Source organism: Botrytis sinoallii (genome assembly GCF_014898435.1).
Source record: "Botrytis sinoallii strain Bc 23 chromosome Unknown BSIN_004, whole genome shotgun sequence".
Lineage (NCBI taxonomy): Eukaryota > Fungi > Ascomycota > Leotiomycetes > Helotiales > Sclerotiniaceae > Botrytis > Botrytis sinoallii.
In genome coordinates this window covers 2686203-2707166 of record NW_024066031.1, presented here as the reverse complement: position 1 = coordinate 2707166, position 20964 = coordinate 2686203, and the positions used below count along the sequence as shown (strand labels likewise).

Genomic DNA, 20964 nt, shown 5'->3' with positions numbered 1-20964 from the left:
TAAGCTGTAAAGAAGTATATCAGTAAAGCAAATGCAAAAGAAAAATAAACAACTCACTGCCATATATGTATCCTTTCGCTACTTCAGCTGTACTAGTAATAACTTGCTCTTACTGCTGTGTTTTCTTGATAGTATGGAAGGCATATTGATTATTGATTAAGGGATACAAAGAAGATAAGTAACCGGAAAAGATTTAGAAGAAAGAGGGAAATTCGGGCGATTTATATATTTCAAAGACTTCACACTATTACTAGACTACAGGACAGTTTCCTCCATTTCCTATATGCCTTCCCGTTACGAAAAAAGCAAAATTTGCGCACACACCTGTTTACCATGCTATACTATAATGTAAATAACAACACCTCATTAGGATCGCCGATGTATCTATAGATTAGATAATTGTAAAGCTTGAAGGCAAGCTTTTTCGAAAGGGGGAGTAGTATCACGGATCGCACCCAATCGCAGCTGCGATCGCTCATGTGCACGCTTGCGCATGTGCATGATCATATGTATATAGCTAGTATATAGGAGTGCTCTACGAGCGCTTTGCTCCCGATTCTGTAGTTGTAGATTCTAAGGATAAATTGTACTCTGTTCTCGCAGTTCTTCTAAGGCAAAGTGTCACACCCTATATACCTAATTAGGCGACTCCATCGCCTGATCAGGGTATATAAAGCAGGTATGATCCTTATGATCACACCTCAAGTCAATCTAGTTTATTATCACTCTATATACCTATCTCCTGATCAAAGTGACCATTAGACATAGCTATTACCTCCGTGATATAATAATAATTCACCTTGGACCATATGATATCACATCTTATCATAACATCATACACCCTCTCCCAAGTATCCACTGCACTGCACTGCACTGCATCAACCAGACAAATTCAAATGTCAAAAAGAGAAGAAATCAATATGCATTCTCATCCAACCAGATACCCAGTATACAAAATCAAGGTACCATTGTCCAATATCGATAATATACACAACATGATTTATGTCCAGACAATTTAAGACACCCTACTCTATCGCCCCATGATGAGCAGTCTCGTCATCCCCAATGCATACATAAACTTCAATGCCCAACGTTAAATGCAACGCCGATCCCATAAAATTCAATGCCTCGTTAAGATTATCATCCATACATTATAGCCATTCACCTACCGCCTCCTATGAAACGCCCCGATCCAGTCCATTCCCCACATGAATGCTTCCAATCCCTCTACGCCTCATTTGCAGTGCTGTAATTGCACCCTAAGAGTGTTTTCTTTGGACTACTCCATAGGAGCAAAGAATCGACTTGCTTCAATAATATCTTTATCACCATTTGCAAAATCCCATCCAACAATCGTGGGTGTTTGACTACAGCAAATGATTCTGCGAGCATCAAATTGAAGTTTGAATACACGAGCATGCTGTGGATGTGGATTTTGTATTGGGTGATGAGCAGGACTACCTAGAGTTACTCCAATATTGGGTATTCCCGAAGGATTTGGTACCGATGGTACTGCAGTCGTGAATGCATCGTTCTGTAATGAAGCGTACAAACCACGCGTATCGTAACCTTTTGCTTGCAAAGCTGCAATGAGGACTTGACTCATCAAGTTTCTTGTGTGTTCTGGTGAACGAGCGATGGCCAGTCTCAAATATTCATTGTTCAATAATTCTGGGTACTTATTGAGTGTCTCGAGTAGGCCGTTTGCACCAGAAGCAATCGCGCTGTCAATCTGGATTTCTGGAGAGAGGTTTGTCATATCAGGCAACGGGACCTCATTATTTGATGAGTCAGACACCGTTGAAGTGGCCCTCATGAGCCATGCTGGGTTCGTGTTGGGTTTTCTAGGTGTTCTGGCCCACATTCTAATTGCAGCCCGGGACCCTTCTTCTTGTCGAAGGGTATGTTGAGGCTTCCAGACACCTTCTTTATCTCTCCGCCATATATGAATCGACTCGTCATAAGATCCAGAGACGATACGGCTGTACTTACAGCCTCCTCCGCCTGGTGGTAACTTAGCACCAAAAGCAGTGATATCTTCTGGTCTTGAGGATCCAGCATTCTTTAGACGACTTGATTGATACGTTTGATCGACGACCCCACCATTCACAGCCTTGAAATATTCCCTGTCAATTCTCTTTGCATCCTCTCTTTCTTCTTCTGCACTGTATGGCAAATCGCCAAATCCGGCTTGAACAGTTCTTACTAGGTTGGTATGACCTCTGAGGCTGGCTACTTCGAGACCGGATTCTCTGTCGAAGACTTTAACCTCATTATCACTGCTCCCGCTCACTATTCGACGCCCATCGTATTGAACACATGCAATTCCCTTGCTGTGCCCAATCAGAGTTCGAGTGCAAGTGTTCTTTCTCCAGTTCCAGATTTTTACGGTTCGATCACCTGAAGCAGACACGACTTCATCACCCAATACTTGAACGGCATTAACAGCCGCTCCATGACCCTTTAGCTTGCTAATATTTGTGTATGGTGGTATAATTCTCCATCCTACAGGGTTGTTTTCAAAGCCAAGGTTTTGTATTTGAATCGAAGCTGTATCATTCATGAGACTTTGCTCGCTGATAGATCGTCGATTAAAAACTTTGATGGTTTTGTCTTTCGAACAGGTGACCAGCACATTTTTGTCAAATTTGACGTTCAGGACCGATTCTCTATGTGCCGATGTCAATCTCTGTATTACCTTACCCGTAGAAAATCGCCAAATAATGACAGTAGCATCACTGCTACCAGAAACAATTATATCCTCTTCGGGATCCGGGTCGAACTGGAGACAGAGTACAGACCCCCCATGTTCTGCCAATGGGGGAAGAGCAAGACGTCTTGTGTCTAAGTTCCAGATCCGTATAGTTTTATCACGACTACCACTGACTAGATAATTTTGAGTGTGCTGAATGGTGTAGATACATTCTGTGTGGCCTTCCTCGGGATAGTGAGGGTGTGGTAATTGAAAGTTGGTAAATTTGCCAGCTTCCCAGTTCGCTTCTAGGCGTCTTCTCTGTGTATAGAGATAATGCCAATTGAGTTTCTCTTCTCCGCTACTTCGATCCACAATCGCTAATTCATGTCCTTGTCTAGGAAGGGAAATTCCCTTTCCTTTCCATTGAGCGACACCCCCATCTGTGCCAAAATATGATGTCCGGTCCTTATCACTATCAGCCGATAATATTGGTGCATCCATCATGATCGAGTCTTCAGCAAAGGGACTCTGCCTCATATCCCTTGTGCTTGCCGGACCAAATATTGACGTCTGTTTCATCATATTCGATCCTCGATTATCATCATCGCCATCCGGGTTTGGCAATATCTGTTGTATGTTGCCTCTCGTTCTGCGCTCAACTGAAGGATTGAGCTCGAAGCTAGTTCTTGGATTCCACCATCGTGATTGTCCACTGGGGAACTCGAACTTGGTAACTTCCGAATGAATAACTCTAAAACCATCTCGTATATACAATTGCTCCCATAACTTTCGGTCGAAGCATAGCATTTGCCAATGTCGCGAGGCGCGGGCGGTTCGGATTAGTGATACTGGATCAAGGAAGCCGAGAATTCTCAAACATATCTCTGAGGGTAAGTGGAGGGAGAAATCCATTTTGAGCCGTGGTTTAAGTCGTCCAACTATATCCCATACTTCTGACGTGGGCAATTTGCTCATGATATCTAAAATGCATTCTGCAAAGGGTTAGTTGTGAGAGACGGAGAGTATCAAGAATCTCATGAGAAAGTAGAAATGAGTTGCTCAGAATGATGATGCGATTGTTCCTTACCTGCGCGATCTTCAGTAGACATCTCCGCAAGCCATGAAGGCAACTCCTCGAATTTTGGTTGATTAACAACAGTCAAAGGATGTTCGCTATACCCTTCATCAAGAGGAGACCTCCGAAGAGAGTTGGACATGATGGAGTGAGTGACTTGGAACCTAGGAACCGGGGAATCTGGGAATCTGGGAACTTCAGACGTTGTAACGATGATTTGGTATATTTGACTTGAAACTTTGAGAATATATTGAAAGTGAACTCGACGGAATGTGAGCCTCTAATCAGATCATATCATATATGAGTTTATTTCTAAATCAAAAGATGTCGTAGTAATCACCTACGTTTTTTTTTGTTTACAATGGAGGCATTGATGGTACGCTGTATGCACATTGGGTTCCGGCACGGATCACACGCAAACTAAGATACCTACGGACAGTACCTGGTAGATATGTAATAAAATACGCTAAAAGCAACAAGGCTGGAGAAATTTATTAGCACTTCGCGGAGTCAAGACTTGATCAAGGGCTTTCAAGGTTTGCCATCTTTCCTTTTCTTTCCATAAAAGGAAATTCCCAGATTCCCACTACCTGCTAAGGACCTGCTAAGGGACCGACTATTTTACAAGCTTAAGTTGATATTCGAACGGTACCAAAATAGCAGCTGGAGTGCGGAGTACTATATATTTGATTTCGTCACGAGCATTTAGATCATGATTCGAAATAAAAGCTTCCAGAACATGCCTGCAGCTTCACATACCTATCGTAAGCACATGGCTCTATTTTATTCCCCATGTAGTGGCAGTCTTTGATCAGTTCCCAGACAATTTTTCATTTATATGTCCTAGGTACGGGTAGATCTCTGTTGGGTGTTCGAAAAGAGATCTGAAGGCGAGAGTCTCGATGAAATCGGGACACTTGGTATTACTTAGGGTTTTGTATATGCTTACTAGAAAGTCTGGACTAGGACCAAGTGTGTGAACGGTATGTGTCGGAGTCAGCTTCGGTCAAATAGATGACCAAATGGAGGGATAAATGATGATTGATGATGATGATGAGTGACCTGTATCGATGGGGAAGCTGTGAGGCAAGAAAAGAGAAGGAATGAAGGATCGATCTCCCCCCGGAGATAGTATACTTAGAGTTCGGAGTCTACCTACCTATGTACCTACCTGGATACTACTCACCGGTAGACTTGTTTGGATTCCGGGTTAACTCCTTTGATCATCAAATGATATGAAGTAAAGAAAGAGAGGTGACCGATGAGATACATATCGAGGGAAGGAAGATGGGAGATGGACAAGGGCAAAGGTAAACAGGAAAGGGAAAAAAAGATAGAAGGAAGCCTTTTTCGGGAGAGTACACTATTGAAAGGTTAAAGGATAATGAAAACAACAGGAAGATTTTAGCGATTCTAAGGGCTCAGATTAGTTGATCGACCACCTACTAGGCGACTACCTACTGGGTAGGTACACGGAGTATGCAAGTAAGATGTTACAATTTATCAACATTAACTTTCCTAGGGATTCCTCTAGTCTGCCTTGGAAGCGTTGCGCACCGAAAGTAAATATTTGCATCGCATCGCCTTTGAGAACTCGGCCGAAATAGAGTTGAGGCATTCATTCCTAGCAACGGTAACGGTGTCGCTTGAAATTACTGTACGGAGTTGCTGGGTACTGGGCAAGTACTAGGTAGGTATGTATTGCAAATCGCCTCTTTCCCATAGTACCGGTCTGGGCTCCTCGAGGCTACGTACGGAGTACATTGAGGAAAGAAGATTTCGCCGTGATATTTCAACCGATCCCCGGTGGAGTCCCGGTACGGATGTGGATGTGGATATTTATATTGATATTGATATTGATGTCAATGATACTGCGGGAGTAGAACTGTAGAAGGAATCGTCATGTGTTCTATTTACTTTCCCTAAGTCGGCAATGAAACTTTATCTGATGATCAAATACAACCTGGAAGTGGTGAAAACTTTCGAGTTGAAACATTACCTAGGTATGTTTGAGATTCTATTGAATGACCGACAGTACAAATTTAAATTTAGATTCGATAAGGCAGGGAAGGAAGGAGGCTCAATTAAGATGATGTGATAGGGAAGCATATGGTTGTATGTAATATGTAATATGTAATATATAACATGTAATATGTAATATATAACATGTAATAGGCAATGGATCAGTATTTGGGGATACCTATATTAGATTATGAAATGGAAGATCTTAATGGTCATTGTTTATACACCGGAAATGATGAGTTCTCTCTGTTTGGAAGTAAACAACAAACTATACAAGAGCCCAAGAATGGGTATGTATTTAAGTGTATGAGGAAGAAGATGAAATGATATCCAGTTTCAGAAGATACCTACCTACCTAGGTATTGGATATACTAGATGGGTACTAGGTAGGTCATAATAGTAGTATGTTATATTTCCTTCCAACATTAGGTAATAACATCAATACCATTCTCGCCGTTATCTGATTGACGTTGGCGGTTCGCTACCAACAATCAAATCCAACAAATAGTACTAGGTGTCTACTTGCCGCCGGTACCTAGGCGGGAATGAAGAACTGGTAGATGAATATTATGATTACTATCGACAACCACCTGCAACTTAAACAATCCCATTTCCTCTAACTTTGAAGCCGTTTCTAGATCTTTAAATCTGCCTTCCATTAACCCTTCCCGAGCCCTTCCATTTTCCTTATCCATCTCTTGCCAAAAACTCTCTTATTGATTGTTATGGTTTAAGCACCTTAGCGCATAACTTAATCCATGGCGAAGCAACACTCCTGAGACAAGATTCAAATCAAACACGACCCTCCCCCCCCCTTCTCTTCCTTCTCTTACACACCCATACAACCCAATTCGAATCCACTTCCACACGACTTTCATACATACATACGTCCTTCATTCGACTCAGACTCAGACTCCTTCAAACCTTTACTAACACCCAGCAACCCCCGTCCCTCCCCTCCCCCCAAGATCGAAAAGAAAATATATACCCCCCCCCCCAAAAGGAGGAACAGAATCCATGATACATGGTCCATGATACATGATTCACGATTCCACGACTCACGATACACCATTCACAATTTCACAGACACAAATCGAGCAGAACGGTACAAATCAGTTACTAAGCCCTCTTGTGTCCATTGTTGACCCGCAATCAAATGTATTCAAATCAACAAACTTGAAATCCATCCATCCACAATCCCAAATTTATCCACTTCCCCACCGAAACAACCCTCCAACGAAAACGTATTGCGAAAGAAGACCGCCAGGACCACACACCGTAGCACTCGACTCGAGCAGACCACCTCCCCCCATCCACCTGCCACCTGCAGTTCAACCCGGTTACATTTCACATTGTCCAATATACATTTTATTCTTCCCCTTAAAGCGGAAAAGCGGGATATTTTTAAAACAACTTATCACAATTTAATTCATCGTCAATCATCTGGATCATTCAACTTTCATGTCATCTGGCGGTGTTGCCATTCGTGTGGCTCAGTCTCAATCTCATGGACCTCTTTTGAGAACGAATACAGCGCCTGTATTCAACAATAGAAGCGCCGAGGGCAACGGATCCGGTTTGAGTCAAACAATGAGCCATAATTCACGATCGTCGCAGCTCACGGGCTCGACTGCCTTTACGACTTCCTCTACGACTTCATTAAATTCTTTATCTACTTCTGCGACACTGGTTCCAGCCCCGCTGGCGATGCCAGTACAGGGCGGAAATGTAATCGCGACAAACAATATCATCAACCAAAGAGCCGACGCCTCGAGATCATTATATCAAATATGCGTCAATTTACGACAGCGACTAGCACAAGTTCCTGGATTCAACGGCCATTTCGTTGATTCAGACGATGAAGATGAAGCCGAGGAGGATATGGACCCGGTGTCCTCACTTTGGCGATGTCTGCGAAAGGGAACTCCATTAGTAACGCTCTACAATACCCTACAACCAGCAGAGCCTCTGCCATTACCCGACAACAAGATGACCGAACCAAAGAAGTCTAAGATGGCAGCGTTCAAGTTTGTTGAGGCTTGCATGAAGGATTTACAAATCCCCCCGGGCGATGTTTTTGCTCTATCAGATCTTTTTGGTGATGACACGACTGGTTTCGTAAAGGTACGTCTATCTCTATTGTGCTTTTGTACGCGGGCATTCCATGGACTTTTAATGAGGAGCGCGGCACATGCTATCTTCACACGAACCAAAGGATGTACCAAGAGACAAATTTAGGGATGAAATCTGGAGACGGTCTGCGTCCCCTTCTAGAGCTCAAGTGAACCCGCGATAGTTTGCGCTTCTTGTTATCTCAATCACAACTTTTTGGAAACAGTAGTCATGAGATCCCCCACTTACCACTTTGCACAGGTCACCCAAGTCATCAATATCGTTCTTGATGTGGCGGAACAGCGTGGCCTGCTTCTCACATCCCAAGCCGAGGATACCAACGAGTCTGCTACTGCGCCTGGCTCTAAGATGAGTTATAGGCAGCATGTAGTCCGGGAATTAGTCGACACGGAACGCAAATACGTCCAAGATTTGGAGAACCTGCACGAACTAAAGAAGACAATCGAGCAAAAGGGTGTTATTGCGGGCGACGTCGTACACGATATATTTCTTAACATCAATGCGATCCTCGACTTTCAACGCCGATTTCTCATCAAAATTGAGACTACAAATTCTCAACCAGTAGACAAACAAGAATGGGGACTACCCTTCAGGAATTATGAGGAGGCATTTGGCATATACCAACCATTTATTGCGAATCAGCGAAAAGCTGCAACAATAGCGAAGGATAACTTTGACAAAATTACCATGGCAGATCATCCTGTCGTCGTGGATTTCAATACTTTGGATGGATTTCTTTTGAAACCCATGCAACGTTTGGTGAAATATCCTCTTTATTAAAGGTATGCGATGACCTATACTATGAACGCACCCAATGCTAAATGAATAGGACCTCCGGGATAAAACAAATGCCAGCGATGAGGCGAAAGAAGACCTTACTCTTGGTATCGAAGCATCTAATCGTGTGCTTCATCAGGCAAATGCAGCAGTTGATAGGGAACTCAGAGGTGAAGCTTTGTTGGATCTCTGCGACCGTGTCGACGACTGGAAGAACCATAGAGTCGATCATTTTGGTGACCTAATTTTGCATGGCCATTTCCCTGTAGTTACTGGCAAGAGTGACGTTCAGAAAGAGGTGCATTTCCCTCTTTCCCCCAGACAAAATTCGGCAAAAACTTACGAACCTGAACAGTATACTATATATCTATTTGAACGTATTCTTCTATGTTGCAAGGAAGTCAATCCAAACAAGTCTAAAGATAAACTCATGGGAAATCAAAAAGACAAGAAGGATCGAAAGGATAAGAACAAAATTAAAGAAAAGGATAAGAACGCTAAATTGCAGCTCAAGGGTCGAATTTTCATGACTAACGTGACCGATGTAGTATCATCTGCTAAGCCAGGTATGAGATTATCATCTTTCCACGTACCAGGATTGTTCCACTGACAATTCACCAGGTTCTTACACAGTTCAGATATACTGGAAGGGAGATCCAGGAGTTGAGAATTTCATCATTAGATTTTCCAACGAAGAGACCATGAAAAAGTGGTATGAAGGCGTCGACAAACAAAAGAAAGAACATGCCAGTATTGGATCGCAGACAAGCACTAGTCCCGATGGAGCACTAAGGGATTTTGAATGGGAGCGTGATCAAATTGCATCAATGCCTAACCCTTACGCTCAACAAGAGAATGAGGATGAAGAGGAAGACTACACTGGTACCACTGCATATGGATCCCCACCAAACTCTGGAATGCCCCCAAATTTTGGAATGCCTCCAAACGCTAGCATGGCTCGAAATTCGTCTAATAATAGCCTGCGCTCAAGATCCGCAACCGGAGAGAGTAACGCCCCATCTTTAGCTGGTATTGCACGAGCACTACCCCCGCGTTTTCCAGTCGGCATAAATATAGCCCCACCTCTCAGTTTACAGACTCAAATGTCTGGCTCGCTCCCATCCCCTGGCCAAAGATTGGGAGACTCGTACTTCTCGCCTATTGGGGAGTCACCTGCACCCTCTGCACGAACCAGTACATCTTCTACGATGTTTCAATTTCCTCAGAATTCTCAATTTCCTCGCCAGCCAACACCCCAAGGCCAGAGCCCTTGGGAGGATAGCAATCGTTACACCGCACCTGCCATTGTTCGTGCACCATCAAGAGATAGCCACGGTTCAGTCAGCGGTCCCTCTTATCAGATGAATGGTCGAACGCCACAGAGACCATCACTTCCTGCCATGGCTACATCATCACAGGCTGCGGCTGCGGCGGCACAACAGCGAAGTCGCTCATACAGCACTCCTGACATTAATGCTCAGCAAGGTGTTCGTCGTCTACCGAATGGAGCTCTGAGCACCCCGCAAGGACAGGTTCCCGCCGTTCCTGGCATCCCTGCACATCTACATCCAGCTTACGATGCTGGTGTTCCCAGATCCCAAAACAACTCACCAAATGGATTGCCAGTAAGGACCAACACCCAATCGCCTGGTGTTCAGAGAGAACGTCAACTGCACCAGCAGCACCCGTCGCAGTACGCTAATGGATTACAGTACTCCAATGGTTCACAAAGCCTGGGCGTGTCACAGCCTAATTATACTCGCAGCAACACTACTCAAATACCAACAACTGCGCTCGATAGCCGGTTGCCACCATCACTGATGAGTGGTAATGGCGGTGGAATGTCACTCTCGCCAGAAGGTGACATGCTATTACCTACACAGCTCAAAGTCAAGGTCAATTGTGACGGTAACTATGTTACATTAGTAGTGGCTTTCAACATCACTTATCAATCTCTTACTGATCGCATTGATGCTAAGGTTGGAAGATTCTCAACCAACGCAATTGCTCGAGGAACAATGAGATTACGATATCGTGACGAAGATGGTGATTTTGTTACTATTGAATCCGATGATGACATTCAGATTGCATTTCAGGAATGGAGCGAGGCTCAAAAGTCACAATACCAAAACACGGGGCAACTTGGAGAAATTGAGTTGTTTTGTTTAAGCAATGACGGCGAGCGTTGAGGGCGAGCGTTGAGGGGAGTTTTGACAGTGGTGTGATGACTCTTGCGGGATGGAAGCACTGATGGATATGAATTTTCATCGTTTATTTGATATATCAACATTAACATTCATGGATGGGAGGGTTATGATTACAACGTTGCGATGATGATAAAGGAAGGCTCGGCGTGGGTATATGAAGTCAGTTTATTGCTTGCACAAAGGTGTTATTTGGCGCTGGCGTACTTTGCGAATGGTGCCTATGCATTGGTGGAGGACGATGGGAGAGGGCGCATTTATTGCCTTCACAGAGCATATAGCGAAAGATTAGTTTATGAAACAAGAGCCTCACAGCTAAGGGGAGATATACCATGGTGCGGTGGGAATGAATTAGTAGGATGACATAGAAATACCACATCTTTGATACCATCTTACAATTACCTTTCCACTTGAAATATTTTCTGGTAATACATCTTGAATCTCAAATAGCATTGTCCTTCCCTTGCGCCATGATTTCTCCCAAAGTGTGCACCGACCCATTGTGATGCTTGATATATACAAGTACATAGAGCCAAGGCACGTCTGCCTTCATACCCCATTCCCACATAATTTCGTGCTGCGTGGAATTTTGTGTTCATTCTATGAGGCCATTTTATATGCACTCTCCCATACATGCCTCTCATGATCATTTCCCTGATGTGAATACATCATGCTTTCAACACCACGGCATAAAAATCTTTAATCCGTTCATTTCTTCTTGCGCGGTCCAACAATCTTAGGATACATCCGTGAGAGATGGTAATTGATTGTGTTCTTCTTCTGGGCTGCGGCTTTCTGCATGCGAATTGTATTAGTATACTGTCATAATGCTTTTACGGGCTTTTTAGGGAATGGAGGGAGGGTGTACATACAGGCGCATCCATACAGGTTCTCAATTGTGTTTCTAAGGCCTGGCATCCAGCTACGTTATATCCGGAAGATGCCCAGCATGCTACAAATAGAAAATTAGTATCTGCGACCCGGGAATTGGTGCGTGGGAGGAGGAGGAGGAGGGGGAGGTCGTACTGAGAACTGAAGTCATAATGGCCAAACATGGATTTGAGTCGGTTTGATTTGGTCTTCTTACCCTCAATTTGGGCAGTGGAGGTAACCTCATTGGTACCTTGGCGGTACTGGCTCCTTTGGGTGGCATGCTGAATGTAAATACAATGGTTGTGTATACCTAGTATGTATAGAGAGCGTGAGGGGCAAACGGACTCGATCAATCAATCCCACTTGGAGATTCCAGATGTCAAATTCACGGTGCTTCTAAATAATTTAGACGCTAGTATGTCTTTGGATTAGTGGGGAGGGCTTCCCAAGGTCACATGTGGGTCCAGGTTTGTTTACATCTGGTCGAAAAGCCAATCAGCATGGACCATGATGGAGGTCTTTTTGATTATGAAAACACAAGTTAAAGGACCTCCTACGGCTCGGTAGCTGGGAGACATGACATTAAAGAACAAACATTCTTAGAATTCACTAATCTGCGAATATTGATCCTGGACTCTTCTTGTATTGTTTCATTTGTAACAAAGAGATATTCGACTACGACATACACCATACAGCATCGGATCGTGTGACAGCGAATGCGCGTCCGAAGAGGGTTATTCAATATGGAGGCTACATCATTTGAGACAGGAGAGAATTGGTGAGCGCGTCTTTCTTCTCTCCATGCAATTCCATGAAGGCGCGAACTAATACAGAGAAGGGAAATTTACAAAGATGCATTTGAACCGCAGCCCTCGGGGAAAATATTAAAAGCCTGGGAACGAGCACCCGTCACCTCACACGCCCCGCGTTTACACGGCCAGAAAATATGGAAGAAGAGAGGTGGGCTACGTGGTGGGCAAGAGAACAAGGAGAATTATGATGAGGCGTTTATGGAGCTAGAGAAAGAGGGCGCGGGAGCGAGGAAAAAGGCAAGGGTGGTTGGAATTAAAGAGGATATTTCGAGAGCGAAGTGGCATGAGGGAAAAGATGAGAGGGAGACTTGGGATGAAAACTTGATGATGGGTAGTGCCAGTCCGAGGAAGAATGTGTTGGGTACTCCCAATAAATTACAGGTGGTGCCCAGGAAGAGGACGAATGCGAATTTGGTTATCACGCCTAGGAAGTCGTCGAGGCAAACGGTGTTGGGTGAGAAGGGTCAGGCTTTGAATATGGAGCTGTCACTCTCTCCAGTGAAGGATAAGGAGGTGAACGGTAGCCCGATTAGGAAGAGAAAGATAGCCAGGAAGAGCATGAGAAAGTCGATGATGCCATTGGAAAATTTCAAAAGGTTTGACGAGGAGAAGCATCATAGGCGACACACTTCTTTAGTGTTCGATTTCGAAATGGCTACTGGGGAGAAGGGAATGGAACCGATGCAAGGATTGGAAAAATCGCCGAAGAAAACACCAAAAAGACAAAGCCTTCGAAGATCAATGCGTGGAAGAGTTTCAGAGCCGGTTCAGGTGCTTGAGAAGGCCCTGACGAGAGACGACAAGAAACGAACCTCATATCCTGGACTCAATTCTACTTCTCTGGGAGAAGGAACTGTTGGAAGTCAAGCGGGCGCTATGGAGGTAGACCCCAAACAAAATGCATCCTCCGAAAAAGACAAGTCTCAAGACACAGCACATAGCTCAATCGCAAGATCAATCAGGGAGCAGGATACATCACTTACCGATCCCCAAACCGAACTTCTTCATGCAAAACCAGTGAGCGAGCAAATCCAAGCACAGGACATTCCTACCCAAAAGACTACTAAAGGCGCCAAGCAAAAGAGAACAAGCTCACGTCGAAGTACACGTTCAAGTGATCGACTGGAGCTTGAGTCAGCCGTCAAAGAGCTTCTCCCTGTGGATAATGCAGAGGTCATCACTTCAACCACTCGTACGACTGATAGTCAAGACCTCGCGCCCTTGAAGCCTTCGCAAAACACTGGTGATATTCTGGAATCTGCACTTCATGATGTCCAAGATACAGTTCAAGATGCTGCGGCTGAAGAGATGGTCGAATGCCAAGAAGAGTCAAGAAATGCTGAAGTGCTAACTTCCGTCAAAGAAATTAATAACATCGTTGAAGAACTTCTTGAGCAATCCGTCACTTCCAACGAGAATTCAAGAAGTGTTGAGTCACAAGCGCCCAATGAGAATTCATCGAATAAATTGCCGGCTAATGTTCATCGACAACAAGCCTTCGGCGACTTCGAAGACATCCAACCAGCCAATGAGAGCCGCACGACTCACGTGGCTCCATTAGAAGAAGGAACTCCCGATGACGAAGATATGGATGATTCTATGGCTGATCTTTCTGAAGTATTACTTGAACCTACTGTCAATGCTGCCAGTCTTGAACTGTCTGGTTTGAATGAATCATTTAATAACAACACCAACGAAATGCAGATTGTCGCAGAATCTGAACCTATCGATGATCCCGAGTCTTTTGATTTGATGCCGGTCAATAGTCTACACACCGATAACCAGCCTGAGGAACCTAATCAAGGTGTCACACCAGCTGAATCCACGGCAGCATTTGCCACAACCTCTGAAGCTGATGACACTTTCTCGATAAATGCTACCTCCTCATTCGAGAACGATGATACGGATATACTTCGCCAATTCCTTACTAGAGTCAAGGCAGATAAAGCTGCAAACGCTGCAGCGCCCGCTCTCAAAAAGAGAAAATCATTGCCACATTCACCTCTCCGAATTCCATTGGGAGATATCATGAATGCAGAAGCATCATCACCAGTTCAAGCGCCAAGGGGTGACTTTGAGCTTAGCATTCCAGAAACAGCATCACCTTCTCGTAAGAGTCGTTCCACAACCCCACCATCTACAGAGGAAGTAGATGCAGAAGCTAGATCTATCAGACGCAGTGGGAGGGACACGCCACCTGTCCTCAAAATCCCACTTCCAGCACCTAGTTCCATTCCAGTTCGAAGACTCGGTGGACAGGATGATACGAATGTTACTCTCAAGCAAAGTGTCGAGAAGGAAATGGCTGCTTTGACTCGTGTTAATACTAGGAAGAATAAAGCCGGTGCTGTTTTTCCAGAAGTACTTCTAGCGAGAAAGGCGGATGCAAAAGAAAATCCTGCCAAGAGGCAAAAAGAATTAAAAGAGATGTTTGAAGAGAAACTCAGGAGAGAAAAGAAAGCTCAAGGCAAACCGAAGAAGTCGGTGGTATGGGCGGAACAAATTGCTCAGTATCAAACTTTGGAGAGGAAAGAAAAGAAGACGATGGAAAGTAGAAAGGTCAACAAGAGTGGTGAGAGAGTTGTAGATGAAAGTAAAACTGAGGAAAAGGGGAAAGTGGCAGAAGCGAAGGACAAGAAGGGGAGAGTCAAGACGCATACAAGTTCTAGTCCGAGACCGAGCAAGATTGCCACTAGTATCCCTACTGCTAGTGGTACGCCAGCTACGAAGAAGAGAATGGTGAAGTCGTAGTATAGGGGACGAGGAAAGAGGCTTTGTAGATGATGGATAGATGGGATTGTGTATGTTTGTATATGATGCTAGCTAGATAGGTGTTTTGCTGGATAGGATAGGATAGGGGATGGAGTTTGGAGCTTGAAGCTTGAAGCTTGAAGCTTGAGAATATTTGCAGCGTTATTTGCAGCTTGTGGAGTGAGGGAGGTGGAGTACATTTGTTTTTCATTATACCTAGGGGTGCATTATTCAGTTGGAGGTCTTTGATTCACTTTTTTGTTTCTAACGATGAATTAATAAATGATTGATGATGGTTGATCGTGTGTTGGGGGATTGCATGTGTTTGTGTGATGTTATACATGGGTAGTGTTTAATATGTGTTGTAGCTACGAGTAAGGAGTGAGAGGAATGAGGAGTAGCGAAATGGGAACTTGTCGCCCCCCTTTTGATAAATAGAGAAATCGTTATCGCTTCAAAAAGGGCAGGAGTGGAGTAGGGTCGTGTGTTGATGCTGGGGGATTGCAAGGGAGTATTATTTGGGGCTATGCCGGATGGAGATGTCAATGGATACCGCGCTCAAGAGCATCCTGACTAAGCAAGGCTGTCACATCCGAATCTCAACCTTCCATGACCATCAAAATAAAACGACTGTTGGGAGTTTCCATACAATCAAACTTCACTACCCACTTCAAATCACAATGTCTATGAACGCATTCCCTCGCGATTCGTCTGACGAATCTTCGGGTGATGAAAATGATTTTTTACATCCATCAACCGATCCTCGAGAAGAATTCGCAGATTATAATCCGAGGAAACGAAGGCGCACGGGTAGGGATGCGAAGGAAAGTGCGGCGTTGGGTGTTTTTTGGGAGTGAGAGTGAGGATGAGGGGGGTCCGGGGAAGAGGTGGAAGAAGAAGAGTTTGAGGGGGAAGGGGATGAGTTTTGTGGCGGGGGTGAAAGGGTTGGAGGAGGGAAGGAGGATGATGACGATGAGGATGACGAGGACGATGACGATGATGACGTCGAAACGGGATCGAATAATGGGGGAAAAGATGTAGAAATGGGAGATTACGAAGAAGAAGCGAATGCGCCTCGAGAATTGGGATTTGGTGCTCCTGGGAAGGGATTAGGATTTCAGAGTCCAGCGCCGAGCAAATCGAAAAATACTGGATTGGGTTCGAATTCGAGTACGCCTTTGGGACGGGGCTTTGTGCCATCTTCGGCGAATAATCCTATACTAATGAATAATGACGATGAGCAAGAGACACCGAGGATCGCAAGGCCGAGTGCGTTTCTACACCCACGAGTGGACGAGGTGGTAAAAAACACGGTGGTGGCGCGACACCGGTTAACGGGATGTCATTTGCGGCGAGGATGATGGCTAAGATGGGTTATAAAGAGGGACAAGGTCTGGGTAAAGAGGGACAGGGCCGAAGTGGTGTTATTGAGGTCACTTTGCGACCGCAAGGCGTAGGTTTGGGATCGGTAGCTGAGAAATCGAAACAAGAAAAAGAAGAGGAGAAACGGCAAGCGAAATTGAGGGGGGAGAAAGTCGAAGATTCTGATGAGGAGAGGAGGAAACGTAAGAGGAAGCCAAAGACAAGTGGTACGGATAGTGGCATGAGTGGAGTGAGCACTCCTCGAAAGGCACCGAAGCCAAAGTATCGAACCGTGGAGGAAGTACAACGAGCTGCGCCTGGCTTGGAAATTCCGGAAGCATTTGCTCCGATTCTGGATATGACTGGACCCGGTCAAAAATTACTGACTTCTACATCTGGAATATTGACTCCTACTGCTGGACCGCCAAAGACAGAAAGCGTGGAACAAATCGAGAATAGGAAATTGGCTCGAAGAGCCCAGAATGATCTATCGGCCTTTGTTGAAGAATGGAAGAATCTTGAGGAGAGGAAAGCTTATACAGAAATGGAGCTCATTCAACAACAGCAAGAACTAGATGAAGAACAGCGGCAATATGAGCAAATGAAACTTTTTGCGGAGAGCATTCAGGGTATTGCCAAGGCTGTACAGGATGGGCAGTGGGATCCAGTAATTGAAGCACTGAAAACCGTGGATGGGCTTGACATATCTGGAGCTAATGAAGAATTGTCAAATATTGCTGTCGCTGCCGTTCATCCCTTTCTTCGTCAAGCTACGGAAGGTTGGCAACCTCTTGAGGATCCCAAATTGAATGGGATGGTTCCGAATCTTTACAAAATTCGACATGTTTTAGGAGCCGTGACTAACGAGAAGGCTCTTGTTGGTCAGGATTCTTTCATGAATACCTCGCATAAGAATAGGGTTAAATCGACTACTCCTTATGAAAGTATGATCTATAAGATTATTTTCCCTAAAATTGTATCATCTATCAATAAAAGTTGGGATGTGTACAATCCCGCCCCAGTACTGGCATTTTTAGATGCTTGGCAAGGATTATTACCAAAGTTTGTTGCATCACAGATTTTAGATCAGGCAATCGTAGGAAGACTTAATGATGCAGTCTCATCCTGGAATCCAAAAAAGCGAAGAAATCACGAATTGCCTCATCTTTGGTTATTTCCCTGGCTACAACATTTACCCCCCTATCACGCCGATCCGAAAAGTTCAACTGGTCTTGTCAGTGACGTCAAGCGCAAATTTAGACATCTAATTGATTCTTGGGATTTCCATAGAGGTGTCATACCGGGTCTTTCGCAATGGCGCGAAGTGCTGTGTCCTAGTCCTAAGAATGATACGTGGACCCCGTTAATTATGAATCATGTTCTTCCTAGCATGGCCAAATTCCTGAAAAATGAGAAGAATTTTAGGGTCGATCCGAATGATCAGTCTCCATATATGTCCAGTCTTCAAGGAGTACTCGCTTGGAAAGATATACTGAAACCGAGGGTTGTGGGACAGGTGGTTGTGGATACGGTCTTTCCGATGTGGCATCATGTGTTGCATCAATGGCTCACGATTGTTGGTCCGAATGAGGAAATTGGACAATGGTTTGAGTGGTGGCGTGATGGGGTTTTCCCAGCAGAAATCAAAGACTTGAATGCGATACAGGAAGAATTTGAAAAGGGACATGAGATGATCAAGAACGCGTTGCGACTGGGAGAGAAAGTGGGAAATCTTCCCGCGCCAGAAAGTCCATCGGTGTCTTCCCTCCCCCCCAAACCTGCAACCGTGCAGCCACCGAAAAAGGCACAGGTCTCGGAAGAAGTCTCGTTCAGGGAGAAAGTGGAAGATTGGTGTATTGAGAATGATCTACAGTTTGTTCCTGAGAAGAAGGTGTTGCATAGTGCGGGACCTCTTTATAGGATTACGGCGCAGGGGAATGGGAAGGGAGGTGTGTTGGTTTATTTTAGGGGGGAGAGATTGGTGGCGTTGCAGAGTCGTGGGGGCGCGAGGGAGAAAAATAGAGGTGGGGATTGAGTGGGAGGGGGAGGAGGGGAGAGATGTGCTTTTGGGTATGGCGTGGAGTGGGGTGAAATAGGGGTGTAGGGTGGCTAGGATTGGGGGGAAGTGGAGGGTAGAGTGGTTGATTGTATGATAGGATGTGACGTGGATGATATGATATAATATCCAGAGTTTTGGGATTAGAGAGATTGATGGAGAGGAAATATTAATAACACATGCGATTCCTTCCTCTCCATTGAAAGAATCTTATATGTCTTTTTCATCTTCATTCTCATTTTCCATGTTTCGTCAAACTATGTGAATCCGTTTTTGTTTTTGTTTTTGTTTTCGACGTGAAGAATGTGAGAATCAGGTAGAATTACGCTATCTATCGATTGGTATCTACAGCCTAGTGTATTATTTATTCCCTTTTGATCTGTTATGTTATTCACAGTTGCTCTTTTGTGATTGGGATTTTGATTATGATTCTATGAAAAATTCGTGAGGAGTAAAAAGAATGGGATGTTATTGTAGCGTTTTCAATGGTGTAGGGGTAGTTGTAGTTGGCTTTTGATGGTTTAGCCGAATCGAGTCGACGGGGAATACCTTTTTTCTTTTCTGGAGTAGTTGATTGTGAGAGATGGGGTGAGTGAGGAGTGAGGAGTTTGAGTTTGAGTGATGGGTGATGGGTGATGGGTGATGGGTGATTGGTGATTGGTGTGGAAAGGGGGAAATGGGAAATGGGAAGTTGGAAATGAGAAAAAAGGAAAGGAGGAGAGTGGATGGGAGTGTAGGATGTATGTAGTAGGTGTGGAAGGAAGAAACAAGTTGTGGATTTGAATTGGGAAGGTTTTCTTCTTGCGATATGTTTGTGATGGGGGCTGGATTTTGGTGGGAGGGGAATGGGGGAAGTGGAGGGAAGACGAGAGTTGGGAAGGGGAGGGATGGGAGATGGGAGATGATTAGAGGGAAAAGGAGTATGGATGTGAGGTGGAACATAGTGCATGGTACCTGTTGCATGGGGGATGTATAGAAGAAGGAGAAAGAGGATGATGGTGATGGTGATGATGGTGATGGTGATGGTGATGATGGTGATGGTGATAGTAAATCTAGACGATGAGTGTGTTTATTTACTTTTTTTTAGTTTTCGGTTCTTGGTTTGGTTGTTGCTTGCTTATTTACATAATATCTGACGTAGTTAATATATGATAGTTCTGAATACTCGTATATTCACTCATTCTCATTAGCCAGACACATATCATTTTTTGTACTATACATTCAGCCGCGTTATAAACAGTGAATACGACAAACAATCCAAAGGCTCGGATAACTGAATACTTCACTGCCTTCCATGGTACGGCGAAGCTTTTGTATAGCCAGAGATATCAATCGCTTATTAAAGAATATATTATCCTTGGAAAGATTGCTCTAGGAGCTATATAACTTGGACACTTGAAGCGTCTATTACGTGGTTTATGGGCAACCGAGACAACAAACGAGAACGCAAAATATTGAATCCTAAATCACGAATAAATTGAAGCGTGCAGCAAGGGCATACGCCGTGCAATATCAACAAGATCTTCAAAGTTGAGTTTAAGAAAATCGAACACATCACATAACGAGAAATTTAAAGGAGGAGAGGAATACGAGTGTGTTATTTGGAATCAAAAGCTGAACTAGCACATTCAGAAGACATCCAGTATATTCCTCTTCCCACTTTGCACAGGATTCAATCTAACACTTTCTAGTACCAATTATTTCAATCGATATCAATTTACTCATAACACTTTACAACCACTTATCCATTACTTTTATATCCCCCATCGACCATTACAACGTCACCTGGTAAAATGTGTCGCAGCATAACCTACCGCTATAGCATCTGCACACACAGTTGGCGGCCATATATTATTCGCTGTCCGAATCCTATTAAGGATACTTCTACAGATATCGATAGCACGAATATATGTCCAGCGTACAAGATCAGATATGAACGAAGAGTTATTAAGAGCGGGAATGGACTCTGTGCAGCATGTTGGGAAAAGCAGGAGAAGAGAGAGGAATATGTGAGAGAGGGGGAGAGGATCCTGGAAGAGAAGATGAGGGAGAGAGATGTGGGGAAGGCGGAGCGGGGGTTGGGTAGGAGGTTTTGGAAGAAGAATGGAGAGGGGAGCGGAGGCGAGAAGGAGAAAGAGGATGCGAGGATATTGGAATATATAGATGCGAAGCTCGAAGTGGTTTGGAGGAACGAGTGGGGAATT

At 44.4% G+C, this 20964-nt stretch overlaps 5 protein-coding genes across 5 annotated transcripts; 3 read left to right on the top strand and 2 right to left on the bottom strand.

Annotated features, from left to right (window-relative positions):
- Positions 1-775: 775 nt before the first annotated feature.
- On the bottom strand, positions 776-4152 carry EAF02_003217 (uncharacterized protein). The gene is made up of 2 exons (XM_038899265.1): positions 3783-4152; positions 776-3687 (listed from the first exon to the last, which is right to left on the bottom strand). Exons 1-2 carry the CDS (start codon positions 3910-3912, stop codon positions 1280-1282), a joined length of 2538 nt encoding a protein of 845 aa, XP_038761553.1. The 5' UTR covers positions 3913-4152; the 3' UTR covers positions 776-1279.
- A 2633-nt stretch (positions 4153-6785) lies between these two features.
- On the top strand, positions 6786-11290 carry EAF02_003216 (uncharacterized protein). Its single transcript, XM_038899264.1, has 4 exons — positions 6786-7916; positions 8166-8684; positions 8755-9268; positions 9324-11290. Exons 1-4 carry the CDS (start codon positions 7254-7256, stop codon positions 10889-10891), a joined length of 3264 nt encoding a protein of 1087 aa, XP_038761552.1. The 5' UTR covers positions 6786-7253; the 3' UTR covers positions 10892-11290.
- A 324-nt stretch (positions 11291-11614) lies between these two features.
- EAF02_003215 (uncharacterized protein) lies at positions 11615-12059 on the bottom strand (the record flags this gene model as incomplete). The annotated part of the gene is made up of 3 exons (XM_038899263.1): positions 11615-11701; positions 11779-11858; positions 11933-12059. The coding sequence occupies 3 exons, from the start codon at positions 12057-12059 to the stop codon at positions 11615-11617; spliced, it is 294 nt and encodes a 97-aa protein (XP_038761551.1).
- Positions 12060-12522: 463 nt separating this feature from the next.
- On the top strand, positions 12523-15342 carry EAF02_003214 (uncharacterized protein; the record flags this gene model as incomplete). The annotated part of the gene is made up of 2 exons (XM_038899262.1): positions 12523-12557; positions 12618-15342. 2 exons carry the CDS (start codon positions 12523-12525, stop codon positions 15340-15342), a joined length of 2760 nt encoding a protein of 919 aa, XP_038761550.1.
- A 680-nt stretch (positions 15343-16022) lies between these two features.
- On the top strand, positions 16023-18739 carry EAF02_003213 (uncharacterized protein; the record flags this gene model as incomplete). Its single annotated transcript, XM_038899261.1, has 3 exons — positions 16023-16182; positions 16213-16512; positions 16584-18739. The coding sequence occupies 3 exons, from the start codon at positions 16023-16025 to the stop codon at positions 18737-18739; spliced, it is 2616 nt and encodes an 871-aa protein (XP_038761549.1).
- Positions 18740-20964: the final 2225 nt, after the last annotated feature.